This window comes from Stegastes partitus, unplaced genomic scaffold, assembly GCF_000690725.1.
Source record: "Stegastes partitus isolate 25-593 unplaced genomic scaffold, Stegastes_partitus-1.0.2 Scaffold412, whole genome shotgun sequence".
NCBI lineage: Eukaryota > Metazoa > Chordata > Actinopteri > Pomacentridae > Stegastes > Stegastes partitus.
In genome coordinates, this window is record NW_007578143.1 from 320,886 (window position 1) to 341,010 (window position 20,125).

The 20,125-nt window shown below is 39.4% G+C and overlaps 1 protein-coding gene across 1 annotated transcript in view; it reads left to right on the forward strand.

The window, feature by feature from the left end:
• The first annotated feature begins 5,490 nt into the window (after positions 1–5,490).
• Positions 5,491–20,125, forward strand: part of als2b (alsin Rho guanine nucleotide exchange factor ALS2 b) — a 35,996-nt gene continuing 21,361 nt past the window's right edge. Inside the window, exons 1-14 of the mRNA XM_008285650.1 lie at positions 5,491–5,532; positions 6,079–6,224; positions 6,683–7,650; positions 8,677–8,992; positions 12,270–12,444; positions 13,458–13,554; positions 15,038–15,115; positions 15,200–15,433; positions 16,884–17,055; positions 17,136–17,325; positions 18,419–18,484; positions 18,618–18,780; positions 19,531–19,662; positions 19,734–19,862. Of these exons, the coding sequence (XP_008283872.1) occupies positions 5,513–5,532; positions 6,079–6,224; positions 6,683–7,650; positions 8,677–8,992; positions 12,270–12,444; positions 13,458–13,554; positions 15,038–15,115; positions 15,200–15,433; positions 16,884–17,055; positions 17,136–17,325; positions 18,419–18,484; positions 18,618–18,780; positions 19,531–19,662; positions 19,734–19,862 (2,886 nt within the window). The 5' untranslated portion in view covers positions 5,491–5,512. The remainder of the gene's footprint in view (positions 5,533–6,078; positions 6,225–6,682; positions 7,651–8,676; positions 8,993–12,269; positions 12,445–13,457; positions 13,555–15,037; positions 15,116–15,199; positions 15,434–16,883; positions 17,056–17,135; positions 17,326–18,418; positions 18,485–18,617; positions 18,781–19,530; positions 19,663–19,733; positions 19,863–20,125) is intronic.

Below are 20,125 nucleotides of genomic sequence, written 5' to 3' on the forward strand. Positions count from 1 at the left end.
ATTCTAAGCACGTTTAGACCATTTTGAGTCATTTTGGACACATTTTTTCCTATTTTAAGCTAATCTTGAGTCTTTTGTTTTTATTTTTAACCCGTTTCGAGTTGTCTTGGACAGTTTTTGGTCATGTTTCAACTCATAATAGGAACAATCCGTATTTGCCTCACATCAGATTCTACTGATGTTAGAGCCTCTAAAGTTGGTGAAATGTCGACCAAACACTATATTTTAGTTGTAAACATGGAAACATCCATAGATTTACACGTACAGGGACTTTCTGGGGCCACAACACCACCCTTGTGTGGAATTTATCCCCTTTTTTTCTGTTTTCAAGAGCTAATAATTAGTCATTATTGTCATTTTGGACAATTTTAAGTCACTGTTGACACATTTTGAGTCATTTTGGACCATTTTGATTCATTTTGAATAATTTTGAGTCATTTTTATACAGATTTTGAATCATTTAGATCCAGTTTCATGCTATTTTAAGCAAATTTCAGGTCATTTTGGATAATTTTGAGTCATTTTGGACACATTTTTAGCTATTTTAAACTAATCTTGAGTCTTCTGTTTTTATTTTTTACACGTTTCATGTCATCTTGGACAGTTTTAGCTCATTTAGGGCAGCTCTCAACTCAGAATAGGAGAAAACTTGACTCTTGTCTTGCCACACATCAGATTCTACTGATGTTAGAGCCTCAAAAGTTAGTAAATGTCGAGCAAACACTATATTTTAGTCGTAAACATGGAACATCCATAGATTTACACTTAGAGGAACTTTCAGGAGCCACAACACCACCCTTGTGTGGAATTTATCCCCTTTTTTTCTGTTTTCAAGAGCTAATAATTAGTCATTATTGTCATGTTGGACAATTTTAAGTCACTGTTGACACATTTTGAGTCATTTTGGACATTTTTAAAGTCATTATGAACAATTCTGAGTTTCTTTATACAGATTTTGAGTCATTTAGATCCAGTTTTGGAACAAGTTTCAGGTCATTTTGGACAATTTTGAGTAATTTTGGACACATGTTTAGCTATTTTTAAACTAATCTCGAGTCATTTGTTTATATTTTTAACACATTTCAAGGCATCTTGGACAGTCTTAGGTCATGTCTCAATTCAAAATAGCAAAAATCTGGACCCTTGTCTTGTCTTTCTGGAGATACTGAACTCTTAAAACAGCTTCGCAGGCTTCTTAGTGGACAAAAGTTCATATGAAATTCTCTAGAATCAGTAATCAATAATTTACAGAACTTGGTTTTGGGTCACAAATACCCAATAAATAAACTCTCTGCAATAAAAAATAATGATATCTACCTTAAAAAATGTGAAACCTGTTACATCATCTGTGTTTTATGTAATCCGCCGACGACACACGTCTTCTGAATTAATCAGCGAGTAGCTGCTGAAGATGTGACGTGAGCCTTTAGAGGGAAAGGAGCTGCTGGAAACCTGGTTTATAAGCTGTGTTTTTAACTTTAAATGCTGATTATGATGATTTCTTGTTTTGAAAGTATATTTACAGCTTTGTTGCTGTTGTTCCTTCACTACTGAGTCTTGAATGTTTCTCTAATTTAACTTTTTTCTTTTGGTTTTACAGGAAACAGCCACAAAAACATCTTTAATAATTATAAGATGCTGGCGACGTGGGATCAACTTTTCCTCGCTGATGCTGTTTAAACCAAATATCTTCTGCTTTGCAGACTCATGATCGTCAGTTTGGGTCTGTTTTTTAATGTTCAACATGTCAATAAATCCTTTGTTTTTGGTCATTTTACCGCTAATATCTGGGATTAAAAAGAAAACATATAAAATGTGTAAAATAACAGTTTAAAAATCACATTTTTTAAATTCAATCTATTTTTTTCTTTCAAATAACAGCAAATATCTATAAAATAACGCTGTTTTTGCTACTTTACATAGATATAAAAAAAATAATGTTTTAGCCTTATTTTATTTATAAATTTGTTTATTTTACTATTAACAGTAAATTATTTCTTTCTTTGTGATTTTACCCGACATTTTCTGTTATTTAACAAAGCAGAATTTCAACATATAATTACCATTTTCTCTTTTGAATACCTGCAAATATCTGGAAATTAATTATTTTTATTTTTATTTTTTTAATTAAAAGCAATAATGAATAATATAATTTTATGGTCAAACATAGTAAGAGAACAGATTTATATTTGTAAAAAATACAGATTATTTTTTTCAGTGTAGACTTTATTTCCATCTTTGGCCTTTTTTTTTTAAATGCTTAAAGTGTAAATTATTAATTTTTCTGTGATTGTGCTGTAATTTAGCAAAATGGGGAAAATCTGCAAAACAACAGTAAATTGTTCCATAAATTACATTTTAAAAAACTTCTAGAAAAGAATTAATATGATTTTAAATGTGTTGATTTAATAACTAAACTCACTGATTTAAATGAGGTCAATTTCTTAAATAAATGATTAAATAAATTCACTAAAAATAGTTTGATTTCCTAGTTAAATAAATTAAGACATTAATCAAAATGAATTAAATCAAGTTAATAATATTCAAATGCTGATAAATTCACAGCTTTAGTGTCTCTGTGACAATAATCTGATTAAATGCAAAGTGATTTTTGTGAAACACCAAATTGTGGTTAAAAACTGTAGAATAAAAATTCTACTGTTAAAGACAATAAATTAAATATCTTTGAGTCGTTCTTTTCTTCACAGTGTTGAATAATAAAGATGTTTGACGTCTACGGCGTGAATCGTATTAAAAGTCCTCCTTCGTGCGTTTTCTCTCCACAGATCTGAGACGCAGCCGAGCAGAACTCATTTAATATTTCCTCCAAATGAAGCTCCTCTGCTCAGATCAGAGGAGGACGACGACCGACTGAGGCTCTTCATCAAGGTCGACAGTCTCTCGGCGTCACGTTCCCTCCACTGACCTCCACTCTCAGCTCCATTTTGCATGAAGTGGTGTCTGGGGTTGGAGTCGGACACGCAGAGTGCAGGAATCAGCACATTAAGGATCTGATGCTAATGAGACGTGAACTGGAAGAGCCTGAGATCCTCGCTGGGACTCGACCGGCTGCACAAGGAGGAAGGAGAGAAGCTAAAAAAAGGCCAACAGAGTTTCCCAAAACCCAGAATGACAAATGGCTTGTTTTGACCACAATCCAACTACTGCACTGTGAAGAAAAAGTGTGTTTTCAAAAGAATTACACTTGAGGTTATAAAGTCACTGAACAGTTCTGTTTAAGTATCTACAATATATTTACAATAAAAACACAGATAACAACACATAACCCTCTAATATCCTTTTAAACAAAACAAACAGACATAATCATTACATTTAAAGACATATTTGTCCTCATGACACTAAAAATGTGAAAGCGCTTGCTGGGAATAGTTTAAATTTGATTAATCTAATTTAATTAATTTCTTTTTAAAAAATGTATTATTGATAAATGGAACTAATTTAAATTAGAGTATGTATTAGTGTATTTTATTAATAGACTTAAGGAATTTTAATTAAGGTCTTCAACATTTTTTATTTATTTATTTATTTTAGTTTACAGTTATTTTATATATTTTTCCTGTTTTGGTAGAAAACGACTATCGAGCAAAATTACAACAAAAAGTATAAGTTTACACGTAAACTCTTGTTTTAATAATATTATATGCATTTAATTAAAAAAAGTAAATAATTTAATTGATGTGTTTGAATATTTGCTTAAATACATTTGAAATCACACAACTGACGTGTGTGTAAATGTTTAGTGAATACATTTAATTAATATGTTTAAATGGATTTAAATCAACAAATAAGTGACTGTTATTTTACTGTTTTATTGAAGTACAGATAGTAAATTGTAAAATCATAGAAAAAAGGTATTAATTTATAGAATGACATTTAAAAACAACCTCAAACAAACAAAACAAACAACAAACAACAACAACAAACACTCCAAAACTGCAAATAATGTTACAAGTTATACATCAGCAAAGAAAAAATTATTACTTTGCAGATATATTTGTCTTTATTTTTCAAAAAAAAGATTTTAAAAATGTGGTAGTATAGTTTTTTTTCCCAATGATTTTATTACTATTCTATTACCATTATTGTTAGTAGTAGTTTTTATTTATTTATTTATTTATTTATCTATTTATTTATTTTAGCATTAGTATTATTATTCTGTAGTAGCAGCAATAAACAGTACCGTACATAAACACACAGGCACAGGTCTGGATTTTAATCACACTCGTGTCCACCACCTGTTGGCAAACAGCTTCAATCATTAATCTCAGATCAATAAAAGTTGCATAACTGATGAAGGTATTTAAATGTTCGCGCTCCGTCTGTCCTGACTCTTCTCGGGATCCGTAGATTCTGTCAAAACATCCGAGGAGCAGCTGAGAGCAGCACAAGACAGGAGGTCTCACTTCGGTCTTATGTTTGAAAATCTAAGATTGAATTTACCATATGTTTGATTTAATTCTGAACATTTATAAAATCATTGAAATTCTGAAAGGATATTAACGTCAATCATAGTTAAAGTTAAAAAGGTGCAATACGGTCATTTGTAAATGATCTGCATAAGAGAAGATATCACACATTATATTTTTCACAACAAAACAAACACACACAAAAAATAAACAGACAAATTCCTCTAATATTGATTAATGCAGATCAAATAGACAAACATTATATAATCGTTACATTTAGAAAGATATTTGTCACTGACAGACAAAGAAAAACACACATATACTTGCCTGTGAATATTATTAACTGGATTTAATTTATTCATTTTAATATATGGGATATAATGGAATTTCTGTACTTTTTCTTGTGTTGAAATTTTCTATTTTACTTGATTTTTTAACTGTTGAATGAAGCAGTTTTAAATTAGTCGTCCCCTGAAGCTTCTCTCGGTTTCTCCGCGGAGTGACTCCTCCTGTCTGCGTGTCGCTTCGTTAGGAGACGATCTTCGGCGCTAGCGGCGCTCCGTGTGTCAACATTAACGGATGAACAACAAGCGGCGGCGGTTAGCTGCTCACAGAGCCGACGGGCCGCTCACTTAACGGCCTGCCGAGGCCAACACTCCCCGGGAGAGCTGACGAGAACCGGCCAGTGAGAAACAGGAGAGTTTTTATGGAGGAAACAGCGCGGAGACACCGGAGGTTGGTGCTAGCTTGATGAGGCTAGTTAGCTGGATTGATTAGCTAATGTTAGCTAGAAAATGGATCAACCTGCAGCCAGGTTGAAACACCTGCCCCAGGCTGCTGTGTGCCGAGTTTATCAGTGTGACATGTAGTCAATGAGCTTTAAAACGCATTAAAATGACCTTTTATTCGTTGTTCACCCTGTTGCTTTCAAGTACAGGGATTTTCTTCTGGGTTTTCCCCCAGAATTCATCTGGCAGTCAGTCAAACAGGTGAAAGTTGTGCTGATAAGCTTGTTTGGATTGTGTTTGTGCTTCAGCTGCAGCAGTCCTGAGTCTAACACGCAGATGGAGGAGTAAAGCCCACTGATGGAAACCCAGAGGAAGAGGTAGGTCCACTCAAAGTCCTCCTGCAGAGGATAATCCTGCTCAGCTGCTGCCTGCTTGGCTGGATGTGATCACCATGTGACATCGCCTACGGATGGAGCTGAAACCACTTCTGCTTTCACCCACAAAACATCTGTTGTTCAGATGAAGCACCGGCCGAGGCCCTGCTGACACGTTGTCCACTTCTGCTTCATCAGCCTCCCACGCGCTCTAATCACTGTTAGAATTAAATCAGTGCACTTCCACTGCTGTCCGTCAAGTTATTCTGGTGATTTGTCCGTTAGATCACGACTGGAGCTGCACCATACTGGGAAATAGGACATTTTGTTTGTCTGCAACATGTAAAAAGTACCAGAAGTTTCACCAGAGCTGTTAATTAACTCTATTTGGAAAGAATTAATTAATCAAGAATGACTCAGAATTAAAAAGAAATAATTGAAAAACACTGTAAAAAGCAAGTTGGAGGCTTTCTCAGATGCTCAAACAGAACCCTAAGTATGATTGTGTTGTATAGTTCTATTAATTCTATGACTGTGTTTGTCGTGCAGCTCTGGGGATGACGGCGGTGGAGAGCGAGGCCTCCTGCACACCTGGAGGGGCTACTCCTACAGCGTCACCCCCGAGAGGCTGCTCCTGCCCCGGCCGGTGCTGCAGGTCGCTCTGGGCTCACGGCACGGCGTCCTGCTGGTGGAAGGTAGAACTTTACTCTTGTTTCGAGGACAGCGTTGCATGTGGTTACACATATATTTCTGATGAACAAAAGCGATGTGGTTAAAAATGCAGCTGGCTCATCATAGCGTCAGACATCTTTGTCATGGTGCCGGTAGATAGCTAAACTCCCACAATGCTCTCTGCTTGCCAACATGAGCTGCCTGTAGTCTGAGTGATGCCTCCTTTGGTCACTACAGTATTAAACAGTAAGAGGCTCCACCTGGTGGAACAACCAGGTACTACAGCTAGCATACAATTTATTTTCTGACTTGCATGTCCTTCGTCTGCTTTGTTATCAATTCATATATTTGTAGTCAGAAAATTATTTATAACAACAATTTAAAACTAGCTGTTTCATGTTTGTAGATTTAAGTAAATCTATTTTCACTGGAAAAAAAGTAGAAGAGAGGAAACTGACATGTTCCTTTTTTTCCCTTTCAGGAGGACAGGTGTACAGTTTTGGTGAGTTGCCATGGAAACAGAGTCAGGTGCCCGAGCCGGCCAAACCGACGCTGGAGAGCGCGCTCAGTGGGCAGCGGGTGGTCGTGGTCGCAGCCGGAAGCTTCCACAGCGGGGCGGTGACGGAGGACGGCGGCGTCCACATGTGGGGCGACAACGGCGCCGGACAGTGCGGCCTGTCGGGCCTCAGCACCGTCCCCAACCCGACTCCAGTGGCCCTGCTGGACTCGGACCGCAGCCCCCCGCAGACGGTGCCGGTGCTGGAGGTCTCCTGCGGCGAGCGGCACACCCTGGCGCTGTCGGTGCAGCGGGAGGTTTGGGCGTGGGGCAGCGGCTGCCAGCTCGGCCTCAGCGCCGCCGTCTTCCCCGTCTGGAAGCCGCAGAAGGTGGAGCACCTGGCGGGCAGGTGTGTGCTGCAGGTGGCCTGCGGGGCGTCGCACAGTCTGGCTCTGGTGCGCTGCCCGGGTCCTCAGGACGTCCAGCGGCCGCCTGTCGATAAATGCAATCAGTGCAATCAGCTGCTCTACACCATGACGGACAAAGAGGACCACGTCATCATCTCAGACGGACACTACTGCCCGCTGGGCGTGGAGCTGACGGAGGACGAGGGCCGGCTGGAGGCGCCGACACCCACGCCGGGCCTGAAGACCTCCCCATCGGAGACGGTCCTGCCCTCCTACACCTCCACCTCCTTTGCCAAAAGTGCCGAACCCTCCACCGAGCCCTCCGACTCTCAGGACTCCCAGAAAGATGGAGCGTCAGTGGCAAACGGAGAGCTGCCGACCTCGGATCCGGACGCCTCGGCTCGGTCCAACGGTTCTGGCAGCGCTGCTGCTGCGATCAAGAACTCACCGTATCCAGACGAACAGGCGGTCAAAGATTACCTGAAGAAACTGTCGGACAACACGCAGGCAGAAACGAAGACGGCCGGAGGGCTGCACAGTCTGCTGGTGGGAAAGATTAACGTTACTGATTTAAAAACGTGTTAACTGATAAAGCAGAGGACGACAAAAGAACCAAAAGACACCCAGTAATTTGTAATCCTACAATATATAAAGCAGCCAGCACGTTTCAAATTAAAATCAGGAAACTGAGATGAGCAGAAGCAGCAGGATCTCCTTGACGCGTTTTATTTCCGATTCACTTCCAGTTTCATAGATTTTTGGATACATGGTTTTGACACAGCACTGAGTTACTTCACTTGAAACCCGATTACGTGGTTTGTCTGCAGTTTAATTTAGCCTGTAAAGGGGCACCATGACAAAGACCTCTGTGGTGCTGAATGCCTACCAACCAACTCACTTGTTTTGTAGGAGATTTTTTCTGTTGTTCCCTTTTTGTCACCAGTTTTTCTTAAAAATTCGATTCACTGTGATTTTATGGGTCAAAATTAATATTGAAATCACTTTAATTTGCCTTTTCTCTTCATTACAGGGTAACAATGGCCTGTTTTGATCCCACATAGACTCTAGAGATATATTTTTTTTTCAGGGTTGCGATGAGGAGCACAGAGTTTTTAAAGGAGACATGTAGATTAAAGTGATTTGGTTGATTTCCGACTGATTGGCACGTCTCAGATGAAAAGTTTAGGGACTGTCACAAAGATGAAGTCTGATGATTCACAGTTTCAGGCTCTGATAAATGTAATTTTGGCCCTTTTTTAAAAAAGAAAACTCGCCTTTTAAACACATCTGTTGTGTTTTTTGGGCTTCAGAGGAATATTGCAAACTAAAATAAGAAAACTGAAGCGTTCAGTGAATCTTTTTTTAGATCTAAATGTTGTTTCTGGACCAAATTTAGATTTTCTCCTCTAAAGTGTTGACTTGTGAGATGAGCTTTTGCTCGACTGAACTGTCAAACCAGCTGAAGCAGATTTCAGGTCTTCTGCTGCTGCTGTGGTCAGGAAGGAACATCATCGCTCACTGACGTCTGATGTTCTGTATTATTTACTCCTGGCTCTGCTGCGTCTCTTCCAGCCCTCGGCGGCAGCACTCGGCTCCTCCGCTCCCACCTCCGCGCTCAACAACCTGGTGGCCTCCTGCGCCTCCGCCGTGGGCGAGCGGGTCGCCTCCACCTACGAGGCTCTGTCGCTAAAAAAGATGATGACCTTCTACCTGCCCTCGACGGCGGCGAGGTCGGGGGGCGGCGGCAGCGTGGGCGACAACAGCACTGAGCGGGTCCGCCAGGAGGACTCGGTGCAGGCGAAGAAGAGCTCCAGCACCGGAGACATCCGCGAGGAGGAAGCTGAAGGTCTGCGGCGTCGCCTCTCGCTGCCAGGACTCCTCTCTCAGGGTAGATACGCTGTTCACCTCTTATCCTCCTCCTATGCCCTGCTGCGTAAGTACACCTTGCGCATGTGCAGGTCGATGTCGCTGTGTGTTCGCTTCAGGCTTCGTCGCGCAGCTTTTGTGGGCATGCTCCGTCTGTTTGTCTTTACTGTCCCTGAATGCAGCACAAGTTGTTTTAGAAATGAGCCACGAAACCAGGTTAGAAAACCCCAAAAAAATCACCAAAATTACACCATTTAGCAAAGCAAGAAACTGTAGAAACTAAAAATAAACTCAGATATTCAACTTGCTGTGAGTCCTGATCATGTGTGACGTTTGGTTCTGGTGGGAAAGTTAACCACATCTAAGCCTGAAATCAAGATATTACTTAAAATCACTTCATTCTGCCTGTTTTATTTAAAAATTCACCAAAAGTAGACCATTTGCTGGAACCAGATTCTGTAAAAACAATCAAAAATCAATGTAAAGCTGCTCAATACAGAAGCTTATTGATTATTTACAGAATCTAAACACTGTAGATGGTTTATTTTGGAAATGTCTTTGACTGAAACATGTAGAATAAAGTGATTTTTATTAAATCCCATAACTTCCAGCTTATTTAGATTTTTCCTGATGGAACCAGACTGCACATACGACACATTCAAGGATTACCAGGAAGTAAAAAAAGTAATGAATTTTTTGTTTTTTACAGTTCTTTGCTCTGATAAACATGTTTCTACATGTCGTTTTTTTATTTTTTTATTTTTTGCTAAAAATCGCAAAATTTGATTGCAAGCAGATTGACTTCCAGCAACACTTTGGATGTTTTTAATCAATCAAAAAGCTCATTCGGTGCCGCCGTTTGAGAGGACTGCAGCCTTTTTTTGTGACAGCAATCGACTTCTATCTGCTATTTTATTGAAAGTAAATAAATATCGCAAAAAACGACTGGAAAAGGAACCGTTTTGATGTTAAATTTCTGCTTTTTCAGCCTCTAATTATGGATTTTAACATCAACTTCTGCTGCATTTGAAGGCCCACTTTGAGGAGTGTTGTTCTGTCTGAACAGTCGCCTTTGTGAGATCAACAACACAGGAATGCTGATTGTTTAGGATCTACATTTATGAGTTTACCTCCAGAAGTGACACAGAGGTCGCATTCAGGTCAGAGTTATCACCTTCTCTCCACCTGCCAGAGCGCTGGGGAGGATTTAGCAGATTTAATAGAGCAGAATGAAGGTTTTAGATGTGATTAAGAGAGAAAGGTGCATTGTGGGAAAGGCCTGAGCTGGTGTTTGGGAATTATCAGGCGTATAGAATAGATAAACGGTTGGACTTTGCTCCACTCACTTCTCTTACCGACAGTTTGCTGCGGATTTCATCATCTGTCTGTGGGTCAGACGAACGTCAAGATGAACCGAAAGATCCAGTTTGACGAGGAAATTCAACAAAGAATCTCGAAAAACTCGCATATGTGTCGGTTAGACACGTTAACTATCTGATCTCCAAGCAGTTTCTCTTTTGGTTTTGTAGCTCCCGTCATATTTCACTGCAACATAAAGTCCTGCACCTTTATGGAAACACAGCAACCATGAAGAAGTAGAAAGAACTCAGAAATTACTACTAAAAACTGCCAAAACTAAACCTCTCATTCTAACCAAATTCTGTAAAAAAGGAAAAATTCTCAGCTTCTCGTTGTAACCGTGAAGCCGTTAATGATTCGGCTGTGACAAACGGTCATGTGACAAAAATTCAGAGACTATTCGGTTGAACTGCAGGCAGTGTTTACACAGAGCAGAGAGGAGACGAGTAAGGAAATGAACTAAAAATGTAAACAGGAACATTTCTATAATATGTGGAGCCACCGTGTTGTTTTTCTAGCTTTAGTAACATCTGTGGGCTCTGGGGAAAGTATTAAAACATTGTTAATGCAAGTTTTTGTAAAATAGATAAAGAAATTCAACTTTCTTTTTAACATTTCTTTATGGTTTCTGAGTTGTTCGTGGTTGTTCTGTTTCCACAGAGGTGCAGGATTTTATGTTGGAGAGAAAAATGAGCCCACAGTGAGGAAAAAATGTGACAGGAGCAAAAAAAAAAAACGCCCCGAGAACGCTTTGTTGGTTTCTACAATAACAGAAACACAAGCTGCTCGTGTTTTTCTAAGTCGTGTTTACCAAGCTCACCACCAGTACATATTCAGCCTGTCGGTGTTTGTTCTGTCTGGTTTCTTCCTGTTGTTGTGCGACAGCTTGTGTTTAAAGCTCGTCTGACCTGCCGTCTTTGTGCTGCCATCTTCTCACTTCCTGTTTGTTAACGCTGGACTTTGCACCCGACACGCTCGGCGTGAAAACGTTTCATTCACTTTCTAGGAAACAACAAGTCCGCTCTGGTTAAAAATCCATTTTTTAACCATGTTATCATGTCTGTGTGGTGATTTTTAGACATTGGAAGACAATTCATGAGCGAAAAACGACTGATTGTTTCCATTGTTGATTATTTTCATGTCAAAATGGTTGAAAATGTTGATCAGTGCTTCTCAAAAACCCAAAGATGTTCAGTTTACTGTCACCGAGGAGGAAAGAAACCACGAAATGTTCACATTTAAGAAGCTGCAAACAGAGAATTTAGATGTCTTTTTGAAAAATTTGCTGCTTTTCTTTGAAGAAAAAAACAATCTGAAGACGTCAAACTGTGATCGAGGAAACTGTGATGAACATTTCCTGATAGACGAGGAAAGAAACAAGAAAATATTCACATTTAAGAAGCTGCAACATGAGAATTTGGGCTTTTTTTATTTTTAATTTGCTGATTTTCTTTCAACAAAATACTAAAACCTGAAGACGTCAAACTGTGATCTATGAAACTGTAGTGAGCTTTTTAAGAGTTATCTGATAAAAGAGGAAATACACCTAAAAAACCTTCATATTTAAGAAGCTATAAGCAGAGAATTTAGACTTTTTTTTTACTTAAAATTACTCAAACCAATGAATTTGATAATTGACAGCTTATCATTGAATCTGTCCAGCTGTATTTTGAGCTTCTCAAATGCGAAAAGTTGCAGATTTTCTTTAAACAAAATAAACAATCTAAATAAATCTAGCAAAGATTTTCAAGTATTTTCTGGTAGACAAAGATAGAAACCAGAGAATGTTCACATTTAAGAAGCTGCAATCAGAGAATTTAGACTTTTATTTACTCAGAATCGTCAGTTTTAAGGTTGTCGGCTAACTAACGAATCCTTCCAGCTTTCGTCGGAGCTTCTCAAACATGCAAATTTGCAGCTTTTCTCTGAACCCCCGACAGTCTCCCCGCGGCTGCTGAGGAAGGCCGGTCGGCCCCGGATGCGAGCGGTGGCGCTCAGCCCGCTGGGAGGATCCGTCCCGGCCGCCCAGGAGGTGCTGCCCTCCCTGCAGACAGAGGTGTGGAGCTGGGGCCACGGGGAGCACGGCCAGCTGGGCCACGGAGACAACGTGGCCAGGTAGGAACGTCATGAACCTTTGTTCTTCATTACAGCATAAAAACCCAACGGTTTGGGCTCAGACTGGACTTTAGAGACAGAAAGCATGAAACAAAAACAAAGAAAACCATCCTCTATGTGTTTATAAAGGTAACATTTAATTTTTCTGTTTTGAGACACAAAATAAAAGATTTTATTGCTCTTATTAGCTACAAATATAAAGTCCTGCACCTCCATGGAAACAGAACAACCACGACTAGAAGTGGAGGGAATTTAGAAATGTCTTCTGTAGAGAAGGGCACGGTTAGAATGACAGAAATAAACATAAAAAATCCTTTTTTATACATTAATATATTTTACAAATTAAAAACATGGAATCAGCACCTACATTTTTCCAAGTTTCCTCAGCCGTTACCAACACTGGGAAAAAAACTAAACAAAACACGGTGATTCTACAAATATTCAATATTTTACTACATTTTTAATTCGTTTCTATACTTGTCATTCTGCAGTTCAGCGGAAAAGTCTCTGAATTTTAGTCACGAGACCGTCGGTCATAGCTGAGTCACTATTAGCTTCACGGTTCCCTCCAAGAGTGCAGATTTTTTTGTTTTTTTACCAAAACTTCTCAATTCGAACAATTAGTTTGTGGCAATTTTTTTAAATGCGACACGTAGATTAAGGTGATTTTGAATGAAATATCAAGATTTTGAGCTGAGATTTGTTTACGTTGACTGAAATGAGAAGTTCAAGGATGGTTAGAAAGTTGGAAATCCAATCATTCTCTATGTTCGTATAGCTTCTGACTCTAATAAATGATGTAATTTTGATGATTTATTAGAGATAAGATGCTTTTCAAACCTGTTCAGTTGGTTAAATGTCTGGATCTACCGTCATCTGCACCTTGAAAATCTTCTGTTCAAAGCTCACAGCAATAAAATATGTCTTTAAATCAGGATTCTGTACTTTCATGCAAATATACACAGTTGTTTTGTTGTTGTTGTTTCTGACTGCAGTGTGTTGTGTGTTTGCAGGCTGCAGCCGCTCTGCATCAAGAGTCTGAACAACAAGGAGGTTGTTCGCGTGGCGGCCGGCGCTCATCATTCCCTCGCTGTGACGGCTCAGTCTCAGGTCAGTCAGTCAGATTGTTACACCAAAACCTTTAAATATAGGTGTTAAAAATAACATCTGTACATGTGAAAGGTCTACAAAGTGTGTATCGCCTTTATTATCTTTATTTGTGGCTTTATTCTTCTTCTGTATTTTTTTGTGTTGGTTTACGTCATGTTTGGGAATTTCCTGGTGAAGCATCGATAAAGTTTATCTTAATATTAAACAACACAACATTTTCTCCACAACTACAGTTTGATAACAGTGATCAAAACATGAAGATTTCATGTCAGATTTGGGAGTTTTTTGTTATTTTGCAGCAGTTGAGAAACAGTTTTCTGCATGTTTACCACCAAAGTTAAATGTGTCGTTAAATAAAGTGTGCACGAGTTTTAAAAAAAACACAACATTTTTGTCACACGTCACAGCTGCAATTAGGCACAGAGATCTTTTTATTTATTTTTTGTACAGAATCTGGTTTGTCTGAATGTAGACGTACATGTAAAGTGATTTTGATTAAATATCACGATTTTAAGCTTAAATGTGGATAATTTTTCTGGGGAAACGGCGCATCACAGATAATACATTTAAGGATCATTGAAAAGATGTAAAACTGAGTATTTTTTCAGTTTTTATAGTTTTTAATTTGGATAAATGGTGTAATTTTTGTGTTTTTCATTTTTATTTTTATTGTTTAAAGATATTAGGCCTTTCAGATCATCTACAGCTTTAACCAGAAGTTTACATCCAACCTTTTTTTTCTCGCTGTCTGACATTAAATCAGACCAAACTTTTCCTGTTTTATATCAGTCAGGACTACCAGAATTGTTTCTATTTGCTAAATGCCAAAATAATGAGAGAGAACAGAATGTACAGATGAAACCTTCAGACATGTGGAAACTGTACCCAAGGATGAACCAGACTAGTGGAGGTCCAGAATTGTCTTCCTGATATCTTGGCTGATTTCTTTAGATTTTCCATGCTGCCACTAAAGGAAGCAGTGTGTTTGAGGTGTGCCTTAAAATACATCCACAGGTGTGCCTCCAGTTGTTGTCAATTAACCAATCAGAAGCTTCCATAGACATGACATCATCATCTGGGCTTTCCTAAATAGTTTGAAGGATCTTAGTGGATGTAAACTTCTGAAGAAAGCAAGAAGAAAAATCTCTAAAAATAGCAAATAGAAAAAATGTTGGTAGTCCTAACTGACCTAAAACAGGAAAAGTTTAGTCTGATTTAAAGTCAGACAGTGAGAAAAACAAGCTTATGTGTCTTTTTATACTGTGGATATAAACTTCTGGTTTCCACTGGATATCATCCCTTCTGGTTCTCTTAATACGTTTATTCTTTGGCCTGTGTAAAACTGCAGAAACCTGCTGTCAAATTAAGGCAAAATTCACCAAATAATACTGGAGAAAGTCTCATTTAAGCTCAGCCAGACATTTAAATAAAGCAGATTTATCACAGAAAAGCTGACTTGTGTTTGTGTGCTTCTACCTTCCAGGTGTTCTCGTGGGGCAGCAACAGCTCCGGTCAGCTCGGACACATGGACTCTCCCAGCACCGTCCCCCGACTCGCCAAGGTCAGGAGGACGCCACCCGGCCTTCTTCACTCAACACGAAGCCTCGATGTTTCTCACCTGTGAGTGTTTGCCTCCTTCCTGCAGCTGTCGGAGGGGATCCGGGTTTGGGACGTGAGCGCCGGCGAGAGGCACACGCTGCTGCTGGCCGACGGCGACTGCATCCAGCCCATCATCTACTACAGCGGGCAGCAGGTGAAGGAGGACCAGGAGGAGGAGGACCAGGCCAAGGAGGCGAGCCGGCCGGAGGAGGCGGAGGAGGAGCAGGAGAGGACGGGAGGCTACACCCAGCAGCCGGTGCTGCTGCCCTTCTGCATGAACGTGAGTCACCGGAGGTTATTTCTGGTTCTGCTTTTAAATGGTTTCATGATGTCGACAGGAAATAAAGAAGGCAGCATCTGTTTTATGTTACAAAGACAGATTTATAGTTTTTATTTAAATCAGTCAGATCACAGTGAAGTTAATAAGACTGTAAATCTGAGCAGAAATCCATCATAGTAACTTTTATTACCTGATAGTTTCACTGCATATAAAGAGTTTAGATTCAAGTTTCAAAATCCTGTAAATGTCTTAATAAATTCCTGATTTCAGTGTTATGATCTGTTACATGTACAAACTATGTAGTTGTAAAGCTAGTTGCGCTTTTAAAGTAGCTGATAATCAAAGAACTAATGACTTGATTACAATTTACTTAATAGGTAATAAAATATTGAATAAAATATGTTTCATATATGAAAAATTACTGGATTTTTCAGAGATTGTTTTTGGTCATTTTTTGTACTATGTTTGACATCTGAGCTGGTGGAATATTAAAGTCTTTTACTGTTTATTATTTTTTTATCTAACTTTCTAAAAGTAGAAAATAATATTAATAAACAATATTCTTCTGGCTTTGTTTTCATTAATTTTTTTAAATTAAACAAATCAGGAAAAGGCAAAAATCTGAAAATGTAAAAAAAAAATAAAAATGCATTAAAATTGATGTCGTTACTGACTGTGATAGTAAAAATTTTTTTTTTTTAATTGTGTTTTTCTTTTTTTTAATTAAAAGCAACATTGACATCATGTAAACAAAATTGGATTTAAAGAGTTAAAATCTTGAAAACAGAAGAATATTTATTTGTTATGGTCATGACTGATGTTAGTTTTTTTTGAAAAAAGAGTGAAAATGGAAAATTAGATTTATACTAATATTTTATGGCTTTTTTTATTTTTTTTGATGCTGAAATTTTTGTATTTAAGGTCCTGTGAGCTACTTTTTTAAATAGACCTCTGAGGGTTAAAACACTGTGGTCTTCAAGTATTAATACACTAATAATAGAGGAGAAAAGTACTGTTTTAGTTGTGTCACAATGCTTTTCTAGTATCTCTATATGCAGCTCTGCTACACTCAGCTCATAACTGTCTCTTACTAGATTTCGCCACAACCTATGGAAATTATTTTTTTCTGCTTAGTTGTGTAAATTCTTGGACAGATTTGTTATCTGATTTTATTTTTTAGAATTTATTTTATTTTTTATTTTTTTCTTTCTATAGTTATTTTACTTTATTTTTATTTTTTATTTTCCTATTTCTATTATTCTCCTTGCTCATTCCAAATTCCTTGTATGTTGTGTACACACTTGGCCACTAAAGCTGATTCTGATTGTGATTCTGAAATATGCATAAAAACATCATAGAATCCAACATTTATTCAGTTAATCCAGATGATTTAATTCACGTGACATTTTGTTCACAGGATGAGGAAATGATTATTTGTGTATATTTTCAGCTGGGTTACGTGAGCAGTGTGTGTGCGGGCGGCCGGCGCTGCGTGGCGCTGTCGGACCGGAACGTGATGGGCTTCATCGCCAGCCTCCATGAGCTGGCGTCCGCCGAGAGGAAGTTCTACTGCCGGCTGTGTAGCATCAAGTCTCAGATCATCCGCCCCCTGCTGGAGCTGGGTAACGTTACACACAGAGAGGTTTTAGAAGCGGCTCCGCTTTCGTCTTTCTGTGGCTGAATTCCTTCCCTTTGGTCACAGAGTCTCTGAGCTCCGCCCTCGGGCAGGTGGTGCTCGGCCTCCTGCAGACGCTGGCGGGTCGCTTCAGCCTGCTGTGTCACCTGACCGGGCAGCACGCCGCCAGCCTCACCGCCAACCTGCGCCGCGGCCGAGAGGTCAAGAACCTGCTCATCCTCGACCTCGCCGGCATCTTCCTGGACTCTTACAACGAGTACGTGTCTGATTATTTATGGACGTATTAACCCTCTGAACCTGATTTAGCCATGTGTGATGTGCGTCTCTGTTAGAAAACGAACCAACTCGAGGCTTAACATTGTGCTATTTCATCAAAATCACTTTATTCTATATGTTTCATTTGAAAATTAGCCAAAAATAAATTGTTTGCAGAAACAAGAGTTTGTAAAATACTAAAAATTCTGAATAACTCTGCACAACCGAGAGACCATTGGTGACTCAATTGTGACCAACAGTCACTCGACAAAAATTTAGAGACTTTTTGTCAAGTTTCTGTGAATATTTATAGATTTATTAACCCGCTTAACCCTAAAATGTACCTACAGGGTTTGTAAGGCAACTTGATTTTTTAATAAATCACCAAAACTGTAAAAAACAAAAAAATAAACATGACATTTTTAAATTGTGCAACAGTCTTCATGTGTAACTTTTAGTTTTGTCATGAAAAACACCCAAATCGAAGCTAAAAAATCAGAATGTTTAATCAAAATCATTTTTTTATTCTACGTCTCATTTAAAGATTTGACAAAAATTAACCATTTCTAAGCAGATTCTGTAAAACAACTAAAAATTCTGCGCTCATTTGCACATCTGAGAAGCCAAAAACAAAAATTCAATTACTCGGCTGAACTGCAGGCAGTGTTTCCACAGAACAGATAGGAGACGAGTCTGGAAACAAATTAAAAATGTAAATAATGAAATATTTATAGTATTTATAGCCGCCATATTTTTTTTCCAGTGTTGACAAACATCTGTGTGCACCTGGAAAATTTATTTTTTGCATTTTTTCTAAATCTAAAAATCACAAATGAAGCTTTTATTTGTTGTTTTTTAGCGATTTATTGCATTCTAACTGTGTCATTCTGCACAGAAGACATTTCTGAGTTCTCTCTCCTTCCAGTCGAGGTTGTTCTGTTTCCATCGAGGTGCAGGACTTTATATTGCTGTGAAAAATGAGCCACAGTGAAAAAAAAATGAGCAAAAAACACTCAGTTCAGAGGGTTAATATGAAACATGCTGACTACTGCCTGATTATTACTGTGTTTTAACACTTCACGCGCTTTATCAAGTTACTGCAGCGCCGTCGGACACTTCCAGGTGATGGGAGGTTTCCAGGCTTTGACCAAACCGTCCCTGTGAGTACAAACAAACACACACATTTAAAACACACTTTCTGTGTGACGCAGCAGCCAAAAACACTCAGGAACACGTCTGTAAATGTGGAAAAAGTGACTGATTTCTAACATCCGGTGTGAATTTCTCCTAAAGAGACTTCTTTGGGAAGAGCCCCGAGCTCATCCAGAAGCTGTCGGAGTGCAGCGAGGAGAACCCCGTCATGGCCGACCTCCTGGTGGCGCTGTTCTACCTCCCGACCCGCCACCTTCACGAGTACGGCCGGCTGCTGCTCAAACTGGCCACCTGCTTCGAAGTGGTAGGTGGAGGCAGTCGTACCTGTCTCTCTTTTGATGTTGGCATTGATTTTTATGACATATAAACTCACATATTCGATTTTTTATTTATTTGACATAAATTGAAAGTCAACCGGAGTGAACGGGACACTTTTCTAATTTGTTTCCGTGCTGTTTTGTGCAGACACAGCCTGCAGTTCAGACGAAACTCCCTCAATTTTAATAATGTGACTGTAGGTCGCAGTCAGATCATTAATGGCTCCACAGTTGGGCCGATGAACACAGAATTATTTGTTTTTTACAGAATCTGGTTCATGGAAACGGTTTATTTTTGACAGATTTTTAAACGAGGCATGTAGCGATTTGAAGAAAATGTTTTTGGTAAATTTTCCAGAAAGTAACAGATGCGTTTAAGGACTGTTGGAAAGCTGAAAATCCTGTGAATAAAAACTGTTGAAAAAAATCCTTTCATCAGCTCACGAAGTTCTAAAATATCTAAAGTATGTCGAGCCAGAATTTTTCCAGTGTTGTAAAAATGTTGAACAAGTTTTTTTCGACTTTTGTAAAATAAATAATTAAAGAAATTAAACTTTTATTTTTGCTTTTTTGAGACTCAACTGTGACCAGCATTCTAACATTATAAAATTTTCAACTGAACTGCAGGCTGTGTAAACTTCAGTGGGTTGTGTTGTTGCCATAGACTTCCAGGACTTTAAACGTTCAGATGTGGAGGCTTCGTTCTCCTGACCTCCTGCTCCTTTGCGTCTTTTCAGAGCTCCAGCGACTACCAGAAGCTGCAGGACAGCTGCTCCAAGTTCGAAGCTCTGACCCTGCAGCTGAAGAGAAAAAGGAAAGAGGCGGATTACACCTTTAACTTCTGGAAGAGCTTCCCCGGCAAGATGACGGTAAGCGCGTTCCTGCCGAGCCGTCCGTCCTCGCCGACTCCTCTCTGATCGGCGTCCTTGTGTCCCTGCAGGACTCTCTGAGGAAGCCTCACCGCCGGCTGATCTGCGAGAGCAGCAACAAAGCTCTGACGCTGCAGAACGCCGGACGCTTCTCCGTCAACTGGTTCATCCTGTTCAACGACGCTCTGGTCCACGCACAGGTCAGCCTCCTCCTCCTCCTCCTCCGCCGCCTCCTTGTTTGCTCTGTCACTTTTATGAAGCCGCCATATTTCAGGCACTGTAACCTGGTGTGTCTCAAGCCTTTGTGTGTGCTTGCCTCCGTGCTGTCAGGGCGTGGCGCCTTGTAAGAACCTAGTAAGTATGAAGCAGCAGATGATCTCAGCTCAGAGACCCCAACTCCCTCCTCCAACCCTCCACTGCTGCTTGGTCCTCTTCTTGTGCTTCTTCTCCTCCTCCTCCTCCT